The following is a 21,639-nucleotide window of genomic DNA, read 5'->3' as shown; positions in this document are numbered from 1 at the left end:
CATTCGCTTGGGTGTATAAACATAAATGCAAATATGCATCTACACTCTTCACAAGCATATAGATTTGTACAAACAGCTACATAATACACACACTGTCACATCTGCTGACATATACACACACGTGAATATTTGTTTAAAACAGACATATAGGCCCATGATGGATGAGGCAGCATTTGTAACTGTAGGCATACACAACCAGTCACATTATACATGCATGAGAACATACTTAAGCAGACAAGAACTCTCATTCCTATGGACACCAGTACATTCGATCATACAGTACAAGACAAAAACACACCCAATCACATACCTATGTAGGCATAAAATTGCATGCAGATCAACAAACAAACATATACAGACAAATCTAGATAGAAACGTGAGTAAGCTGTTTTGCCTGGGCGATCATTCAATTGCATAACTTGCACAGACATGTACACACAAACGAATAGTCACATGCAGACATACGTGAACATATTCATAGCAACATAAGCCAATTACTCTCCTATTACATAATTCTGATTAATTGCACGATATTGGCTGCCTTCCTAGGTTTCACATTTGCTCTTTTCAAATGGGCCACTTTATATTAATAGAACAAGAGAAAACAACTCTCCACTTCAAACAATTTTTAGTAAATCACACACGACAACGCGTAAACTTTCTGGAGATTATTCTAAATGAATAACTAATACTCAAACCTTGCTAGGCCTAAAACTGATGTAGAGTTCAAGAAGAAAGTGAGAGCGAGACGGAGGCCAAGGCCTCAGCGCCCAGACAGGGATGTTTCTTTACACTGCTGCTTCTGCTTTAAAGTTTGTGTTTTTACCTTGATGAACGGCAACATTACAACCGTGTCCGTCACAGTAAACGAGGGGGTTTTCAGCCCAGCCTCTCTCGTCTGAGCAAACGCAACAGCCGCCAATCATCTCCTTCATATTTGAAAAGTCAGCCGGAAGTCCACTTGAAACCATCTACGAGGAGAAGAGAAAAGAGAAAAAAAAGACAGGGGAAGGAAAAACAGAAGAGACGCTGGTGGTAGTAGCAAGGGACGTGGGGAGGGGGGGGGGGGGTGATTGCACACCCTTGTTTTTAAATTCACGTCCCACATTGCTGTAGAGCCATGGTGACGCGGAAAGTGGAGGGGGTGGGGGAGGGGAGAGGGGAACACTCGCTCCCAATCGCCTGAGCTCAGGCTTGACCGACAACTCGAGCAGGCGCACTGACGACCCACGCGGGGGCAACTGAGATTCAAACGTGTGTGTGGGAAGCGGAGGGAGCATAGGCATGCGCGAGAATGTTCACGCACAACCGACAGTGTCAACGGAAACTGCGCGAGCTTGCAGCCACTGCAAGAGGGAGATTGTTTCGTGCGGGTGGCGGCGGTGGGTGGTGTGGGGGAACCATGATTGATAGCTCACCGGCCAATGGGCTGCTTCTATTTCGAACCGGCGTTCTATCGACCATTCCGGATACCTTGGGTCTTCCTTTCTTCCGGGCGGGGGGTAGGAGGGGAAGGGGGAGGTAGGAAAATGATGGGAATTTCAGCTTCCGGTTGTGCTGTTGCTTTTTTTTAAAAAAAAACTTTCTTCCTCCTCCTCCTCGTGCTTGCATTGATGGTCTAAATGGGTATTGTGGGTATAGAAATGAGCCAAAGCCGGAACGAGCGGAGGTTAAAGGTGACTCGCTCAACCCATCTTCCCCACGTGAATCAGACTAAGTAGTTGCAGATCCCAACATTTAAGTTGCAGCGCGCAGCAAGGGGGAGGGTGGGGGGATTTTTGGACAGTTACAAGTAGTTTAATTTACTTTTTGGTTTTTTCCCCATATATTTATCTATAAAGGATCTGCTACAACTTTTAAACTTTAAAAATCCCGGGGAAACAGCATAAAGACTATTTTTTTTAAAAAACTTGCTTATTTTGAGGTAATCACTCTGTTCACGGTAGGTTCGTTAAATCTGCAAAAAGCTCGCTGCAAGCTAGTCTCATTTGCCAGCTTTAAAAAGAGAGCCAAAGTGCAGAACTATCAATCTAATGTGATGTCTTTTTTTATAAATTTTGATTTTGCTTTAGATTCAAAATGCCTTAAATACATGGGCAAGAATGGTAAACTGGAAAGAAACACGGACACTGGAATTCCTCGCTCTATTGCGTCCTAGGGACTACTGATTGCAAACATGGTGTTACAAAATATATTGACTGAAAATTACATCTTTATCCCGGTACTTCTCCGGTAATCTTTACATTAAAGTACATGTCTAGTCAACTGCTTTGCCTTAATCCTACTTACATGTCACCATGATTAAAATATTGAGGTTTGCGTTACATGTAATTTTGCAAATTTCTTCTGTGAGCTTATGTGCATGAAGGCAGCAAAACACATATGCACTAGGATTTGCAAACCTGGTAATCCTTTGTATGCATTTTGTTTGTTGCCATAAAATCTTTGCTGAGAATATTAGTTATGATATATGCATACTTTTAAAAAGAGACTAAAAGGGAATACCGCGACGTTTTAAAGCGGTGATTTCACGAAAAGCAACCTATTTCTGTGGGAAAAAAACCTGGGTTATGCTTTGTCCGGCGCTTGAACATGTTGTGCTTTTAATGTTATTCTGATTGAAAACATCGAAAATGAAATGTATCTTTAATCTAGAGATTTGCTGCATACAACATTTTTCGCCACTTTGGATTGGAAATGTATAACTGATTTTCGAGATCGAGAATGAATTCCCTTTGTTTCTGCCTTGCTGCCCTCGAACCCAACAACGGCATGTTTGGAAATGGCTTACCTTCTGCGCTTTAAAATCGACAAAAGTGTTTCCGTGCATATTAGATCTCAGAAGCTCTTCAACGATAGCTATAAATAAGCAACCCGTGTTTAATACACCATATATTTTCTTAATCTTGTTGTTTCATTAAGGACTGCCTTGCCGAGCACGTTGTTGCAGTATGTAGACCCCCGCCTTCTGAATCGGTTACGTTACGACCCTCTAGTCCATCCTAATTCTGCTGCTGCCAGTCGAATTGAATGTCGAACTTTCAAAGGAAGTGGCCTACAACTCCAATAAGAGCCCAGAAAATAAATTATTTTCATCCAAATTTACTTTTTCTCATGTTGCTTTGAGCAATGCAGTTGTGTTTATTTGATTTGAATAAACGCGTTTTAAGCATTAGTAATGAAAACGAAATCACCAAGGGTCTGCCCACAAGTCCCAGTAATCTTGTTGCCAACATGCTGTCTTGTTTCTGTTTCTTAGAAGACACTTTCAGCAAGCTGCATTAAAAACCCTGGGCAAAGTTTAAATCCGTATGGAATTGTGAATTCGACCCGGAAAAAGCAAACTATACTTAACAGTAAATACTCTCTGAAATTACGGAAATGGTTTGCACTGCTTTCTCACAATTTACTCAAAGTGGAAATAATTTCATATTTTAATTCTAAATCTGCATTTCCATAAGCACATGGCAGATTTAGAAATAAGGTTGAAATTTGTTTTAGTCATAATCAACAACTTTGTTTTTGTAATCGCTGGTTATTGCACAACCACAAGGTAATTGTACTCCAAATTGCGTCTTTTAAAAATGCAATTACGTTTGAATTTTATAACCTGATTAGGATTTTCAATGATAACAAGCTATGCGTTTACAATACTACAAATAGAAATATAATTTCAGTCAATGTTTTCATCGGTTAGCAGAACAAAATTGCATAAGGCAGTGTCTTGTAAGTAGTTTTATAAAACATTTTTCAGTTCATGCACGGCAACATCGCATTGTTAGTTAACATCTATTTCAATCCATTGAAGTACTTGTGTCCCCTAACTTGATTGGTGAATGCAGGTTTCTAAACATTTCAGTTTTTAAATAGACTACAGAGAACATGTTGAATCCTCACCAGATTTACTATTTATGATATTATCTACTTCTAACCAAGTGACTAGAGCTATTTCTTATGTAATTTAACCGATTTATACTACGTTCAAATTTGAGTCAAGCTAAACCATGGTCTTCCTTTATTTTTGTTATGATCACTTGGTTTACCAGAAAAGTCTAAATTTCTACTTTATTTCTCTTGCTGCCTATTACTTGAATATTGATACTTGCAAGGGAGGAATATAGTCCCTCTTTAGCTGTTTTTCTTGCTTAACTATTATCAGTAAGAAAGGGCGTCCTTTCTTTTTAGCAGAATGCACACTCTTATGGTCTGTCGAGAACAAAGCCTCCCCAGCCCCCCTTTGCATGTTCAATGCTTTGCAAATTTAGAAAGGCTGCATTGAGTTCGGGATAGGTCAGGGGGCAGGAGAGGGGTAGAAAGGTCAACACATTTTGATTATGGGTCAGTAGACAATTGGCATACAGTCTATATGCAAGTAAAATAGAATAAATTCCTGTTGGAAATCCATCCTGGACCATTGAAATCACAGTTGCCATTTAGTTTTCAACTAACTAAAAATTACTTTTTGGCAGGTTTTCACTGATAAAGTGGTAACAAAAAACTGCTAAATTTCTGATGAATTCGCAGAAAAACAAAGCAATATGTAAATATTCGGGGCAACTGATACATTTATAAAGTGTCACTTTTCACAGTGTTTATATTTTATCACAGAGTGATGCAGCATCACACACAGTAAGACAAGTTGTTTTTGTAACAATATGCCATTCCAGCCGACCCTCTTACAATACTTTTTAAGTAAACAGGATTGGTGAAAACTTAGATGTCTCTGGGAAAAAATATACAATATTAACCTGCATGTTGGTGCCATACAGTTTGGATAGTTCTCATATACTAACCCACAAATGTTCTCTATATTCTATGCAATATTAAAATGTTCTTTACTATTAATTGTGGATTTACAGATTGTTCTGATTTGATTATTAGTCGGGACTTTTTGCCCAAAGATAAAGAAGTCTCTTTACTTCGCTAAACTGTATAATTAAAATGTTCGCTTTTCCATCTTATCAATGTTATAAATTGTGATTGTCTAATCTTGTAAACTGTAATATATGCTAAATATCATACTTTCTTAAGTACAACTTTCAATGATATAGCTGATTTCATGGTTGTAACATGCTTGTTTTGATTAATAATTTTTTTGACTAAGGAGGGAAGCAAGAAGTCATTCTGCAAGTGTGTGAGATGTGCCTCTTTCTGCTCATGGAGAGTAAGTAAAAGATTGAGGCCTCTGATGAAAAACATAACCATTACATTATACAAACTTAAACAGGCTACGATGCTTTTATTTATTTCGGGGTAAAATTGATAAATAGGATTTGTTGACAAGTCAGATCCACGCTATTAATAAATTATTTCATCCAAACACAGATGAGAGTTGGAGTATAAAATAAGCTCATGATGCTCTACTGTCCGTAGTAGTTTAGAAATGGATCTATTTAATCAGAGCAACCATATTTATTGCATAAATATGAAACACTTCCAAATTCCATTTTGTGAGTGAAAATCACGTTTGATTATTTACACTGCTGTTGGAATATTTATCTCATTTGTCAGTTTTATTTATGTAACCAGTTTCTACTTCTCTTTTGTCCCAACGTGCAGCCAAAAAAAATTAGTAAGAGTGGGTTTGGGGTTGCAGGATATCTGAGTAAAATAAATTAATGCCTCAAAATTATCTAATGTTGCTACTCCCAATTATATTTATTCACACTGTAAGTTTAATGTATCAAAAGGGGAATCATATGTTTCTCTGGGAATCACCTACTATTGTAATTAGAACAATCATTGTTGTTCTATGAAGGATGCTGCTGTCGCTGGGATCAAATCATTTACAATGGTCTTAGATTTGATTAAAATGACAGGCAGCCACCTTGCTGTGCTATCTCGCTGTTATCAATTCAGACATCTCGACGTTGGATAAAAATACATAAAACCCCTGTGTGTGGTAGTATAAATACATTGGTGTGTATCCCTTATATTCAAGGATTTTTACTCCTGTTCTTCTATGATGTATGTTGGTAGCTAGTGACAAAAAACAGCTCGCCACATAAATCCATCCGGAGGCAACCTGCCTCTCGTGTGTTTATAGAAGGGCCTCGAAAAGCCTCTCTTCAGATTCAACCCCTTGTTCCTAAATAGCCTGGGATATACGACGTTCAGTGATGTGCAAGAGCGACCTGTCATTTTCTGTCAAATATTGATGGTGAAAAAAAAATCTGATGACAGAATTAAACAGCAAAAAATGGTCGTATAAAATGCAAGTAATGACAGTAATTGTTTGGTAATTTTATGAATTATACACAGAAATTATTAAATATGCCTTCGTTGTTATCATTTTAGCATATACATGAGATCCCCAAATGCCTTGCGTGCCCCAAATGGACGGCCATTACACGTTTGCCCTTATGGTCCCCATAATCCAGTTTTATACATTACATCAGCTAGCATAAATTTAAAGCGATTTGATGATTATTCCATTGTACTGTCTGTGTAGAATATTAAACAATGGCAAAAGCCATATGTGCGTAGGATTGTCTCTACATTTTCTGTTGAGTCTTGTAACACATCGTGCAAATCCTAATTAAGAATTCCTTTAAGAATGATCAATATATGTTTATAGTGATGAAGGCCGAACTGTAAGGATGACCTGTACTTGGACGACGCACAACTATTGTGATTGAGTCTCTGTTTTGACACATTTTATGATACTGTGAACCTAAGAATTCATACAAACTAAGAACCGTTTAAGCGGAAGGCTAATAAAGAAGCATTAAAGATCTGCTTGTCGTCAGCAATAATGGCAATGATGCGTTGTCTAGTGCATTGACCATTAAATGAAGTTTGATTGTAGAAATAACTAGCTTCCTTTCATCGCTTCAGTAACCCATCGCCCCTTTCTGCAGTTTAGTACTGTTGCACTGCAAATAACGCTTCTGTTCTGTCTAATATGAACTGAATCACACTATTTTTCCAGACTTTCTGTTAGATAGCTTCTAAGTTTGTGTAGACTTTCCATGGCGATCTATAGTGTGCAATATTCAGCTTTGCACTTTGAGAATAGTAGTGGTAGTTTTGCATAACGTTTCCTATATACCGAGTCAAAGCGCTCAACTGCCGTACAAGATTTTTACACGCTGCTTGTAATCGACTGCCTTTATGCTTAAACTGCCTGGTCAGAAGAGCTTCAAAAAGATTAAGTTATTAAGATATTCAATCACTGTTCTGAGCTGCTTTTTCTTCATTGCGGTAAAACGTAAAGTTTAACGTTGTTGCGGACGCCTTCATGGCAATTTCCAGATACCTGCTTCTCCGATAGCGAGGTGGCCATTGTGAAAACGGATGTCTATGAAAAACATAAAGTCCGTGTGATTCACCCAGCCTGTTTCCAACCAGTAGAGGGGAGAAACTTGTAATCTGTCTTTAATTTATTATCATATGTTTAGTTACGTGAGACATACATGTTATGATACCAAGTTTTATACATCCTTGCTGTAGATGATATGCTAATCTGTCGTGTGAACTGCGAGGAAGTTCACTAGTCTCATTCAGTGAAAGGGGACTGTTGCAATACCATTTTTATCACATGGAGATCTTTGTATGTGTGTAAGGAGAAATGCTAGCGTGCATTTAAAACTGCATTTTTAAAAGCACAGTTTTCTTCCTTCGGAAAAGTAAAGCGAATTTAAAATTAGTATTTTTAATACGTATATTCTGCAATGCCTCTCGACTACGGCAATCAGAAAGTTCCAGCTAACACCAGGTTCTCTGTTATCGGCTTAATTCTATGGGCGCAGTTTTTTACGTCTTGAAGAATGAGAAAATAAGCCTAGTTGTAGACGCTCGCCCAGCATTAATGTCATACGCTGTGCCCAAGCAAGATTGCTAATTCAGTCTGCAAATAGCATTTTAACAGGAAAATGTTATATATGCGATTATGTACTTTGGAATTCTGTTCTATACTGAATATGTAGATGTTTGATTCCTTACAAATTGTTAAACACGTGTTGATAAATGCTGTGAGCAAATATGGGATAAATAAACATTCAATGTGTCTAAGAACAACATTCATTCTTGAGCTGTCTTTAGTGCAAACTCTATGCCGAATATGGAAAGATAATTTTCTCCTTTAGGATAAAATGCAGTTTATATTAAAATGCAAAATGTTATTAATATCTTTCCCATGGAATATAACTGGAACTTTTTGACTTAAAGAATGCCCCCGAAAGCGTATGTGAGATTGTCTTTCTTCAAATAAGCACAATGTGCGCATCAAATATTTTGCATCTATAGCACTGACCTAAAAAAAGTGGAAAGTCGAGGGTAAAACTATAAAGCGCATGCTCCTTTTGTATACAATTATATCTGCGATATCGGAAGGCAGAAGAAATAAATGTATAAAATAAACCAGGTAGCTTGCGGCTGCTAAAGCGCTTTTTTTGGATGATGTTTTGTCGGGGGGGAGGGGGGCGATGGGATGTGGGAGGGGGTTGGGGGAGGTGGTGTGTATATTAAAGATTTGCATACTAACTGTATTTACTTCAGCAAGAGGGTGGGAGTATAAGGGTATGCTAATTAGTGGGGGATTTTTGGGAGGGGGTGGAATATCAATTTTTATTGCATCACCTGTCAGTGACATCCAATCAGAGCTGGCTTTAGGGGAATTAATTGATGAAGGTGTCTCCCGGCGAACTCACTTCACTCTGTCATCTTATTTGTGGGAGAAGCAGCGGCGGGAATAGCAGCTGCATTTTTTCTCTCTCTCCTTCCATTCTGTCTCATACAGTACATCCATGAGTATTTGGGAAAATTAAAGAGTGCAGGTACAACAATACGCATCTATAACTTGAAAATTAAGCTTCATATAAAGAACACGTGATATCGCTTTTTCTTAAAAAAAGAAAATATACCATGTTATGTATTGAATATCTCCCAAAGTTTTTTTTTGATCAGCTGAATCAGAAACAGTAATAATATGTGTTTTTAAACAGGATGCCATGAGGAATGTCGAATTCCGCAGTCGATGTTTTTGTCCAGCGAATGTGGGACAAAATTCAGGTAGCGAGATGGGAGACTTGGAATCGGGTTATGAAGAAGTGGATGGTGTGAGACTTGGCTATCTTATAATTAAGGGAAAACAAATGTTTGCGCTTTCCCAAGTATTTACAAATCTGCTGAAAAACATACCCAGGACAACAGTACACAAAAGGATGGACCATCTAAACGTGAAGAAACATCATTGCGATTTGGAAGAATTAAGAAAACTCAAGGCAATAAATTCTATTGCTTTTCATGCAGCTAAATGCACTCTCATTTCACGGGAGGACGTTGAAGCCCTGTACACTTCTTGCAAAACTGAACGGGTTCTTAAGACTAAGAGGAGAAAAATAAACGGGACATTGTTATCAACCGAACTCAACCAGGAGAAAACCCCCACTGATCGCTGCGCGAGTATTTTGAAAGAGAACAAAGTTTGGTTGACTTTGAATGGAACCCCCCAGCCTCTGGCTGGAATGAACAGGGCTTTGCGAGGAGACGGCAGTTCGCTACCGGCCTCCAATCTACCTCAATTCTACAGTAAATTTACCAGCCACAGTTACACTGAAATGATCCGATCACATTGCAAAATCCCCCAAAACTACGAAACTGCGGAAATATCGAGCAACTGTGTAGCATTTCACACCAATCATTCCTTATTTCGAAGTATGATTTGCAGGCATCCAGTGTTTTACCAATCCGCCATCGCCTATTACCCTAAGTCTCCAAACGCTACCGGCTTGACGTATTACTTCAGGCGCAAAAGTTCGTGTGAAATCACTCAAAAACATTTAGGGAGTTCAAGCACCGCCAAGCGAGTCTTGCTGGCGGCAGCTGCTCCTAAATCTTGCAAAGCGAAAGGAGACTCCGAGTGCCTGAATACATTTCACGTTGCCAACGGACAGCAGTGCAACCAGGGGCCCTCGCAGGAAAGCTGCAGCAGCGACTCAGAGTCGAGCTCTTTTTCGGGTCGCGCAGATAACGACTCGGACTTTGGGTCAAGTTTGTCGAGTTCCAGCAACTCGGCTTCTTCCGACGAAGAGGACGACTCGGTGTCTGACTCTTCCGACGTGACCTCGGCCAGTGACGAAGATACTTCGTCCGAATCTGATTCCAGCTCCGTCTCCAGCCAAGTTTCTGTTCAAAGCATACGATTCAGGCGCACCAGTTTCTCGAGCATCTGCAGCAAACCTCTCGTCTTAACGCAGCCGAGTTTCCACTACCAATTCCAAGCGAAAAGCAATAATGTCGTGTATGAAACAGCCAGTACCGATCTCCTGGAAGGAAGAACTTCCCATTGTAATTTAAAGTCCGCGACTATTGTGAAGAGAAACGAGCAGAACTGGACTATTAAGGCGCATAACGTATGCTGCTCAACTGGCTATGGAAGTTGCCTTGCCGAGATAAACAATGATAGGATATCTGAGTTTGCGTTCCCGCATTCCGAAATTTCCCATTATCTAAAGAGGACTGAATCGACAATTAACTGTGCGAAAGAAGGGGGCCCTGCCCCTACTAACCCAAAGGGAAACACCGAGTTTCCACAACAAAGAACATTAACAGAATCAAATAAATGCCTTGGAGCATCTATAGCACACTGTGCAGAAGAAAACAAGGTGACAATAGTTTCCGAGCCTGCAGACAATGATTCTTCATTAGCAGCAAATGCAGAGATAGAACCGAATACCGGCAATTTCATCGCACTGTCCTCAACCTTCCAGAGTGTAAACACGGACAGAAGTCAGGGCCCCGCTGTCCGCATCCACAGCGACAATGCACACATGGGGAAAGCAGTTATGCACAATATTACAGTAAAATTAGAAGAAAATAGCTGTGACGAAGAGTATGAATATGTGCCCCAACAGCCTAGAAAGAAACTCAAGTATGCGTGCAATGTATCGAAGCGAGCAGAGGCCACTTTAAGAGAAAATAAAATACGAGACTGTTTTTCGACAAAAGCAAAGGAAAGCCATGTGTGCACTGAAACGGCCACCTCTTCCCAAAACGCTTCCAGACCAAGAGAAGACCTTCAACGCACTTTAAACATTCCAGTATTAGAGGACTGCGAATTCCGAAATGGTGCAAGAATAAGAAGGAATTACAGGACTTTAGTGTTGGGGAAACAGCACACTTTGCAAAACTCGTCAGTAAAAACAATTGTGAAATCAGAGAATCCGCGTCTTACAGGTAAAACAGATGTGCATGAAGGAACACTAGAAGAATTTGCTGGTTCAAATAAACGTAAACGCATAGCCAATGGTGTAGCATCCACGGTGAAAAGGCCATTTAATTTCATGGCAAATTTTCCCTCTCCACCGTCACTAATTATTGGCAACGATGGGGATTTGTGCCCTGCTTATTCACTGAACTCTACTAAGGATCCCGAAGCACCTCAGAAGGCCCATCCCGTGTGGAAATGGCAGATGGGTGGTGCTGTAATACCTCTCCCGCCTAGCCATAAATTCAGACGATTTAACTTATGAAAGAGATATTTTGGATAAGGAGGCTTCTGTTTGTGCAAATTTATATTAAAAAGTACTTTCCTGTTTTCTTTGTAATGAGCCATGACCGGATATTAAGTCTCGACATACAGCAAATTTTCATATTGGAATATTGTTTAAAGACATAAACCCCTTCGTGTGGATTATTCTTTTAATTGACCAAACACTGCTATCTACTGACCGAGGCATTCCACACTACACTTTCTGAAATACTAATGTCACTTTGAGGTTGTTTAACGGTTGTTTTCAAGCAATTTAATCAACATTGTTTCAATGTTCGAATTATAAGTCAGTCCCTCCACAAGGTTACTGCACACTGTACGTCAGAAGTCGACATAGTGAAATGTTAGAAATGAGCCATTAAATTTATGCACTACAGTTTTAAATCGCAAATGACTTGATGTTTTGCCTGAATGATTGATTATTACTGTATTGGATTCATGGCAAATTATGAATGTGTGTTTAACTTAAAAAAGAAAAAAAATGTACTTTCATCTGACTCAATATGGCCGTCATTCTATATAAAATATGCTTTTATCTTGAAAGAGTCCATATCATTGATGTTTAGATAGATAAGCACAAGCAGGTTACTGATTTCAATGCTTTGTTGTCTTTAGTTCTTAAATGTAAAATAATTGTTTTAAATGTTCATTATTGGAACTGTGAGAATAGCTACAAAATTAGCCCTAGCTGTAGTGCTTGTCTATCATAAGTGTTTTCATCTAACTTCGTACAGACTTACACAGAAGTAACTAAGATAAAACAAGCATTAAAAAAAAACTGATTAGAGAATGAATACAAAGCAGAATCAATCAACAGTCGAGGATTTTTAGTTTTGATGACCATTAAATTTTAGCATTTAATTTGAAAACAAGGAATAAATAATACAGGCACATGGCTCACCATGTAACTTCCAGTTTGAAGACTTTACACAAGAGCAAGAAACTAAACTCATTCTGCTTGTGATGCAGGTAGCATAGGTTCAGCAAACATACCAGGAATGCTGCAACTGACAATCAGCCATCCAGATTTACATTTACACAAAAAGACAGAAGCTCAAAAAAATGCAAACTGCATTACAAAGAATTGGGTGAGATATTGTTTATTAATGTAGTCAGGAGTTTGCTTACTCCATAAAGTCTAGAGTGTTTGCACTGTTATTATTATATCATTTAGACTTGCTTTGAAAATAATCGTAAGTAATTTAGATGTAGCTTAAATACATTTGATTAATTTTTCTAGAATCTAATAAGTTATTATTTACACATTGCTTGAAGTGCGAGAGTAAATTCAGTAGGCATTTTAATATAAAAATAACAATTACATGGACTGGCAAACAATATGGTAATTAGATATTTTGCACACAATGAGAATGTTTTAGTGCTCAGAGATATGCAAATTAAGAATAGTTGCTTAAAATAAAAATGTTGTGAACTTCGCAATACTGAATCAAAGGAAATACAATGAAATTAATGATACAGAAAATATGTTAGACAAGTGTTCAGGTCTCTGCAAATTTGTAGAGAAAACATGCTGGATTCATACATTTACTTTTCAGGATGCATTACCAACTTTGATAGTATAAGAGAATCACAAAAAGAACAACCATGTGAAGATCAAACATACAATGAAAGCTATTTTTGTTGTCAATATCTTCTATACATCTTTTTATGCACTCACATGACTCACATTCAAACATTTATAGAATTGTTGCATAAATGATGAACCAGAATGTGCAGAATAAAAGTACACTAGTAACTAATGGTGCTGTTAGCAGTGTCAGTAGATACCACTTCGAATCCCCCTATCACCACAGACAGTCCCTTGTTATATCTCCCAAGGTCACTCGATATTCCAGCCAGACAGTGGGTAATTTCAGCTTTCAATACTATCCTCTATACTTCTCATACTCCATTAGTGTACATGTTTTTAAAACGTTTTAGTATAATGGGTAAAACAGAAGCTTTTACTGTAACTTATTGCAACCCACAGTGATCTTATTTCTAATCCATGTACGTAAATAGGTGAAATTTTCAACCAGCAAAAACACATGACACATTGCTTATTTAAGTTAATGTGCTGCTAACTGTAGAGCACTTTGCCATTGTTGACATATGTGACTTATTAGCAGTCTATATTGCAATGATTTATCCTAAGAGTCTTGGTTTTAAAAGGGTGTTCTCATTGGTCAAACACTGATTAAAAAGCATTTGGATTACTGTAAAGTTAACCGTGGTAGAATCATGCTACAACTGTTCCTTTCAGCAAAACAACTTCATTTTGTGATACATTCCTAAATATTCAGTAATTATTCACCAGGCAGCCACAATTTAATGAAAGCGGGTACCCTGTGTTTGTAAGGAATTATTCAAGAAGGTGAAACAATGTTTTAAGTATATTCATATAGGTGATGTAGTTGTAAGCATTTTTTGGTGTTGAAATGAAAATAGTCTTTCTTGTATTGAATTCATACGGTTGCATTGAATGATCTCGATATTTTTCAAGAATGTTTAAATCATACGTTATAAAAGTTTTTCTATAGTATTCTGATAATGCATTTTTGGTCCGTCTTAACATGTTTCATTTTTATCTTAGCCGTTTTTAACTTTGAGGAAGGCCTGAAATTAATGCAGTAAAGGCTGGTAAATCTTTGCATGAGGCTCTCACAATAGGGGTTTAGTGGACTGACAGTTTCAAAACAAGGCCGCTTGCTTCTCCAGATGCTTGGGCTTCTCCTCACACCATCCTTCGTATTTAATTCTGCTGCGCATACCTTAGTTTGCAATGTAAAGATTGCAACAGCTGTGTTTGCAAACAAAGGCCATTTTCAGGGTCAGCGCCACTTATTTTATAGTTACTAAAACTGGTATGATCTGCGAAACTGCAAACGTCTACGTTCTACGGCAAAAAAATAATGAATGGGCTACATTGTTTAGACGGTTAGTTGAAGGCATTACACGTTAATGTAAAGGTTTTGTCTTTCACATGATTTATATCTACACATAATTATATGTAAATGTATATGAGACTGGGTTGAAATAGTGATAATTATCCTCAACAAGCTGTTGAAATAAAACAACAGTAGCTGATATCTTCTTATATCCTGTAGGAAATGCTTAAAATTTCCGCCATATTGCTCCACTGATCTCAAGGTCTTTGTTGTTATTCAGTTAGAACTAGTGTTTACTGAATTTGTGACTACCTCATTAGTTTAGGCGGAACAGATCTTCCTTTTAGTGTGATTTATAACATACGCTCCTCTGACATTTTCCTCCTCAATATTAAGCAGCAGCATGCTAAGGAATAAACTGGAATTAAAGTCCATTAAAGATGGCGAATCTGTGTGTGGTTAGCAATTTGCCCTCTCTTTCCTGCAGTTCACATGTTAATTTCGCTGTTAAGCAGGGTTGTCCAGTTTTCTTTTGTGTTGTTGGCTTGCTGTTCCCAAAGCACCCCCAAAATAGAGCAAATTAAACTAAATCACAGCCATCTAAGTATCAGTGTTCGTCCTGATCCGAATGGATGAAATTCTACAGGGAATAGCTCCGATTTTTTTAAACTTTATATGTTATCGTTTCGAATACACGTTTTTAAAAATCTTCAAGTGGGTTTCTAAAGTGACGGTTCTGCACTTCTTTTAACACAAAAGCTTTATTTTGGAAACCTTAATATCATGACAAGGATTTGAAGCGTTTAGAGCTGTTAAAACATGTTTTTTTCTCTCTCTAACAGAGCAACATTTTGATTTAGTAAGGATAGCATCGGAATGTTGTGGATAGAGTTTGGCTAAAAATACGAGATGGATGCAGCATTATATATATGTGCGCTCCTTGAAACTGAGTTTACTTACAAAGCGTGTGAAATTACGCACTGCTCTCCTAAAGACTGGATAATTTATCGTAAATAGTCTGCTCTTTGTAGACGATTTTATTATGTTGTTCCTTGTTAATTGTTGAGAATCCCTATTGTTAGATGTGAATAGGTTTATGGGCTAACCTGGTCATTGCTGCAATCAAGAGAGAGTAAATGCTTGCGGTGGCGTGCCTTAAAACACAAGACTCCAAAATGCAAGCTGGGCGACCTGTTCACACAAAAAAAGCTGCACTGATTCCCTGTCGTGATTAATAAACACAATACTAAAATGTCGTGTTTGCAAAGAAAATAACAGCGAAAACACCAAAATACTGCTTCCAGAAAACTGTTAAATGACAGCACAAATGATACAATCTTTGTATATGACCAATTTTACACAAAACAGTCTTCAAACTGGGTTTTATTTTAAATGACTCCACACGTCCCTTCTTAAGAGTAGAATGGAGCCGTCTTGGATTTCAACTCAGAAGACCCTGCATACTCACGTTCTGTCCAATAAGAGATAAACTTGCATACCCACACATTGTGCCCAGTAAGAATTGACACTATCAATTGATTGAACACAGATTGCTGCTTATCTTAATAGATGTCGTGACTGCATTCTGGTATTATGTGAAGTTTCTGTTTGTTCATGAAATATGGAAACATCGAGTTAAACAGGCGACGTACTAAACACAATGTTTACTGATACAGGAACAATCCATCAAAGAACATTTGCGAAGCCTTCCACAATCAATCAGGAAAGTCGTTCTGCTATCAAATTATCGATTTTATTGGAATCTCGTGGTTTAATATTTAACACGCTCCTTTATCGTCTTAGTTTTGGGGAGCGGATTGGAGTGCTCAAGTATGCACAGGTTAAGTTTTTAGTGTTTTTAAAACTCTAATTTTGAGAACAAACAGGCTAGTTTCATTAATCTGCAATCGGTATTCCCAGAGACAGCAAAGGACCCAGCGGGGGAACAGACGCTAGTGACACGTGAGGTCGGGATATTTTCCAAAAGTGGAGGCGTGTTAATTCTTTACTTTCAGCGGGCCTTTACCCACACTCTTGAGCTGCAGTCACGCTTTGCCTTGGGTTTTTTTTTGCTGATGCAAGATAGATAAACGAACTATAAAACATTCAATTGTGCTAATGGCTAAACTACACGATTGTAATAAAATCAATGGTTTGGCAGTATTACAATGTTTTATAATGCACGCATATAAACAAACTTTATATATTTAACTGTAAGTGATTGAGACTTTACTACAAGAGGAAACAGGAACAAAATTAGTCTGTGTCAGGAAAAGTTGGAATGTTTCTTCCGATCTTAAAATAAAGCTCTGCAGAACATTAAATGTGTTTGCAGGAGCCCTTAGTTGACTAGACGACTCGCAATTAATGTAGAATATGACTTTCGTAAAACGATGACAGCCTTTTGTTGAAATAAAGCCAATTATTTCTGTAAAGTGGCGCAGGTCATAATCAAACATCCGCTTTCGGCGTGAGAAAAATATTGGAGTTTGGTGGTGAACTGTTCCGTGTTCTCTTTAGTCACTCAGCACATATTCCGCTTCGCTTAAATACCAATTTGGTGTCTTTACTCCTAAACACTTTTTAAAAGAACTGTAAGTATGTAAATACTGACTTGCTAAATGCAACTAAGTAGGTAAACCAAGCTGCAACAAAAGGTAAACGGAATCGTTCAGACGATCTGTTTAGCCCGGATGTCCAAACATACCCCCTTCAATGATCTTATCGGTCCTCATATTCGGGATCAGTCGAAAGAAAGTTTCAATGATTGGTATCCTCACGGTGGGGTGGTGGAAACAGGTTTATTGGAAATTTTCAAGGTTTTCTTGCTTAGATTTAATTAATTGTAGAATTACCACCTTTTTCTTTAATTCCATTTGGGTTTAAATGAAGTGTAAGTTTAAATTCCTGGAATATGATGTGATTTACTCCGATAAAAACAATCAGAGACATTCCTCTTTCCCTATAATTGTTTTTCTTCCCACAATAGCCCACATTCACATTACCAACTGTACAAATTGTATTGCTGTTTGTTCTGTTGCTTTAGGGTTACAAGTGGCACAATTGTGCTAGGCATGTCTTTCGAGAATTAGTCTCCACGAAATGACATATAAGTTCTAACTTTAAATCGTATGGATATCTGAAAATATTAAATAATTAGAAATCATACAGGTCATATAGGTATAGCCGCCAAACTTAAAAGTAAAAATCACACAGCACCTAATAAGACCAATTGCTGTGCATATTTAAAATCCCATCATAATAAAATGCAAGTTATACATGTCTAAACTAAAGGATATACGACTTTTTAAGGATTTTCAAAAACTAATTAAACTGTGGTAATAAAACACTAGCTGCTTTTTAAGCTATGAAAACAAGAAAAGGGTATCAAGGGGACGGGGGGAGGGGCGGTAATCACTGCAAAGGGAACACAAGAAAAACCTTGCAATGAATTGGCAAGATATCGGCAGAAAGCAAAGAGATAGAAAATTACAGTTTGCATGTGAATTAACAATTTTATATTCTTAAACGGAGCTTCCCTATTGAACTTTAATTGCATTTTGTCAAAGTTCTCGCTGCGTAGGATTGTGGAAGCTATCGTCTTTACCGTTAAACTTTGCGATTTGTCATTTTGTTTTACAAGATTCTGATCTGTGGGGTTTCAATAATAATTCAAACTAATACTTTTTTGTATTTTGCGGTAATGTTGACTTTAACAATGTGTATAATACAGTTATATATTGAAATGAAGACCGAAATGGAGGTATGAAGAAGTATAAAGAAATTTTCATCTAAAAATATGTTGCTCTCAAGGATGAGAATGGACTTTATAGGCCGTTTTTAACTGTTAATAGACTGTTTTACCCAAGGAAAATTGAGGCTACTAACCTGTTCTGCACTAAGGGATAAAGTAAGATTTTATGCACCTATCATTTTTGCTGGATATGACCGGGATAATAATCTCGTTTACGACTGATGCTCACAGTTTGTGAACGACCCAAAGGCTAGAAACAGCATGGTCGCCTCTAAGTTCAAATATTCTTTTCTATTGCGAAAAATATGAGATTTAAATATCATCTCCAATTATAGATTTAAGAGGCAACATCTTCTGCAACTCAGCGGTCACAACAAACAAGCCTGATCTACATCAGTGTTTCTTTCTTTGTTCTGATTCTACACAGAACAGCTGCTTTGGCCAACTCTGCATTTCCACTTGATGTTAGGCGTTAAAGTACTCACCACAGATCCAATTTTATTCTTATATAGAACTAGACAAAGAGTATAATGTGTGTTTAATGGTCTCACCAGTGCAAAAATAAGGTAAGCTGCACTTCGCTCTCTTTAGGATAATGAAAAAAACAGGTTGATTTCGAATACGGTCGGGCGCATGTTTACCCTGAACGCTATAAAATATAACATAATGTAAGACTGGCCTTAAAAATATTTAGTTGCCCACTCAATCGACTTCCTACAGATAGTGTGTACAATTTTCATGTTCGTGGATTCTAATAGAACAGGCTAAAATAATCACAGATAAACCTTTGAGAGAGAGTGGGTAGAGAAAGAGAGAGATAGATGACATTTATCCCTGACCACCCACCCCTTCTTGGCAGTGGTAATTGTGATATCTTGCTTTAAGTAACGACGTGAGCTGAAACTCAACTTACTTTAAAACACACAACTGTACAGGAATTTCTTCAATGTAATTTACTTTAAAGACTCGTGATAATAAGTGATGGAAATCATTGCGTCGGGTAGTCTCCTAGTTTAAATATACATTCCAGGAAAACCAATGTTTTGGTGAAGATAGGTTTGCTGAATTATTTTGGAACGCTTGCCAAAGTGAGGAGCACCATTTCACAAGGTTCAGTTATCAGATGCAAGGCAATGGTATTACAGACAAACCTCTCAAGCCATCTTTACAGATTCCCCCTGGAGTTTGGAAAAAAGGAAGTGTTAGCGTTTGTTTTGGAGCAACCCTAACAAATGGGATTAGGAAAATAGCAGTAACATTTCCTGTTTTGCATACATATAAATTTGTGACAAAGAAGCGTATTCAAATCGGAGGTTAAATACGAAAATTAAATTGGAATGACCTTTTTCTTTAATCCACTGTACACAACGTCAATTAATATAATTGTAGAGCAAGACGTGGAATTTTGTGCGCATTTTTACATTTCTATATTCAAGCTCAACAATTCAACATTAAATTTTGATGCAGTCCCTGCGCAGCGTAAATGTTCCTATAAATACCTATTTTTAGCAATGGGAAGTGCAAACATGGGGGAACAGCAATACCTGTCATCATAGTCACGATCCACGTTGAATGACAGAACTCCACAATGAATGAAAGAAAAGGGGCACTTCAGGTTCAGTGGGTTGTGTGATGAACTTTTGTAAGCTCGAAATAAACCCGAACTGTGAGGTACGCCAAAATGTGCTGTCGTGTTGACCAGGAGCCAACATTCCTTCAACTTCGGTGTTAATACTCACACTGTAATTAAACGTGGACGACCCCTTTACGTTGTTCTGCATATTTATTTATCTACAGGAAAGCTACACTTTTGGCGTATACTTGTTCTGACTTCGGGATTTTACTTTCAGTAAAAATTGAGCGCGCTGTATATTCAGTAAAAAATAGACACACAACCCTGAAAAGATTCATCTTTTTTCTCATTCAACCTACGTACTTTCTTCATTCATGTACTGAATAGTTTGCAGGAAGATGTAACAAAATTTCATCTCACGTAAATGATGATACTTGGAAAACTTCGGCTTCTCTCACTAATTTTACTACACAAACCTTTTTCAGGAATAATACGCTAAAGTAGCGTTGCTCAAAACTGAACACCATTGACTTAAAATGTTCAGCAATCTTTACAAAACTCAGAACCAGGCACAGGCTGTTCCTTTAAGGGCGTTAGGCATACTTCAGAACTCTCCAAACGCTATTGTTATCAGGCACCTGGAACAACTTATTTAAGGGATAGAAACCAAAGATAGCGAGTCTGTTTAGGCTTGTAGCCTTTATCTTATTTTAATTAATGATTTTGGAAATGTAATTAAACCCCCTGAGAAGGCAGCAGCAACGAACACGGATTCTACCTCAAATAATCAAAAATAACGATGATGAGAAATACACAAAGATTAGCAATTGTTATACCAAGAAAAAAAACCTAAACCTTTTGGCCATACTTCGATATGTAGAAGACAACCTTTTCTCTTTAAAAAAAAATCATTATTGCTAAAGACTGAACAACAGAACACACGCAGGCTTTTATTTGGAGAAACTTTCATACGTTCACCCTGTTTGTAAAGCCCTAATTACCGATATTGCCAGAGAACGCAAGTCCTTATCATTCCACGTCGTCACCAAATAATGAAATCCCGCATCTTTCTCTGAATATTTGAACTTATATTTGTAACCTTTAAAGGCAACACAATTAAATATATAGTATGAGGCAGTGTCTCAGCATAGCTTTAATGAGATGTACCATCCTGCATGTATTGGGTTTTCCGTCTGCACTCATTGTCCTTTCCAGTGGCTGGATTTAAATAACCCAAGAGTGGTCTAAAACCGTGCTGAGTAAACACGGTGCTCTGTAAAGCGTCAGGCAACATCTCCGGCTGAAATATTGGAACTTTTTTTTTCTTGGATTTAACAAAGTAATAACCTACATTAGGAATGAGTGATCAGACGGCCTTTCATTGTAAGTTAATATAAGAGGAAAAGCAGTGACGTTGGACACAAACAATGGCATTCTGAATCAGCTCCTTTGATTGACGTTTAAGCTGCCCGACCTCGGGGAATAGGTTTCATTACGGAGAAGCACGCGAACATTAGGTAGGATTATTATATCAGGCCAGGTTTACAGTCTCTAATTTTATTTCAAAATTACACAGATCGAGAAACTAAAAGACTGATGACTTTCAAAGTGAGAAAATCAAGATTAAATGCATGGATTAAATGTATGGATTTGGACATAGGTTCTTGGCAAAAACATTGCGTTCCGTATGTTCCTACAGTGAAGTGAAACTTATATCTGTAAGTGTTATTAATGCCGTCCTAATGCCAGCTTAAATTTACAGCGTAAGTATGCCGTTAAAAAAGGCTTGAGTAACCAGTGTTTTATATTACTTAACAACATAGTCTGTCGTCTAACTTTGTCTCGATTTACAATTGAAAAGTGCAAAAGGATTTTCTGAAACTTATTTTTAGAAAGGCATTTTTGGAATGTAGGCTTCCAAAAGTCACAG

At 37.7% G+C, this 21,639-nt stretch overlaps 2 protein-coding genes and 1 long non-coding RNA gene across 5 annotated transcripts in view; 2 read left to right on the top strand and 1 right to left on the bottom strand.

The window, feature by feature from the left end:
* mllt10 (MLLT10 histone lysine methyltransferase DOT1L cofactor) overlaps positions 1 to 1,487 on the bottom strand; it is a 454,712-nt gene extending 453,225 nt beyond the window's left edge. Inside the window, exons 1-2 of one of the 2 annotated variants that reach the window (XM_060824984.1) lie at positions 1,419 to 1,487; positions 827 to 971 (exon numbers count right to left, since the gene is read on the bottom strand). In XM_060824984.1, the coding sequence (XP_060680967.1) occupies positions 827 to 971 (145 nt within the window). In that variant the 5' untranslated portion in view covers positions 1,419 to 1,487. Of the gene's footprint in view, positions 1 to 826; positions 1,366 to 1,418 lie in introns of those variants that run through there. The other variant, XM_060824989.1, reaches the window with a different exon arrangement.
* Positions 948 to 3,445, top strand: LOC132815788 (uncharacterized). Its single transcript, XR_009644705.1, has 3 exons — positions 948 to 1,035; positions 2,073 to 2,232; positions 2,923 to 3,445. It is a non-coding gene; the product is annotated as an uncharacterized LOC132815788 (long non-coding RNA).
* A 1,683-nt stretch (positions 3,446 to 5,128) lies between these two features.
* Positions 5,129 to 11,986, top strand: skida1 (SKI/DACH domain containing 1). 2 transcript variants are annotated; one of them, XM_060824994.1, is made up of 2 exons: positions 5,129 to 5,164; positions 8,946 to 11,986. In XM_060824994.1, exon 2 carries the CDS (start codon positions 8,952 to 8,954, stop codon positions 11,472 to 11,474), a length of 2,523 nt encoding a protein of 840 aa, XP_060680977.1. In that variant the 5' UTR covers positions 5,129 to 5,164; positions 8,946 to 8,951; the 3' UTR covers positions 11,475 to 11,986. The 2 variants fall into 2 exon arrangements, with proteins under 2 accessions (XP_060680977.1, XP_060680976.1); XM_060824993.1 differs by lacking the exon at positions 5,129 to 5,164 and adding an exon at positions 8,684 to 8,777.
* The last annotated feature ends 9,653 nt before the right edge of the window (positions 11,987 to 21,639 follow it).

This window comes from Hemiscyllium ocellatum, chromosome 5, assembly GCF_020745735.1.
Source record: "Hemiscyllium ocellatum isolate sHemOce1 chromosome 5, sHemOce1.pat.X.cur, whole genome shotgun sequence".
NCBI classification, from domain to species: Eukaryota; Metazoa; Chordata; class Chondrichthyes; order Orectolobiformes; family Hemiscylliidae; genus Hemiscyllium; species Hemiscyllium ocellatum.
This window is presented reverse-complemented; position numbering and strand designations above follow the sequence as displayed.

Coding starts and splice junctions, on each gene's coding strand:
- skida1 (XM_060824994.1), top strand. CDS start 8,952: ATGAGGAATGTCGAATTCCGCAGTCGATGTTTTTGTCCAGCGAATGTG.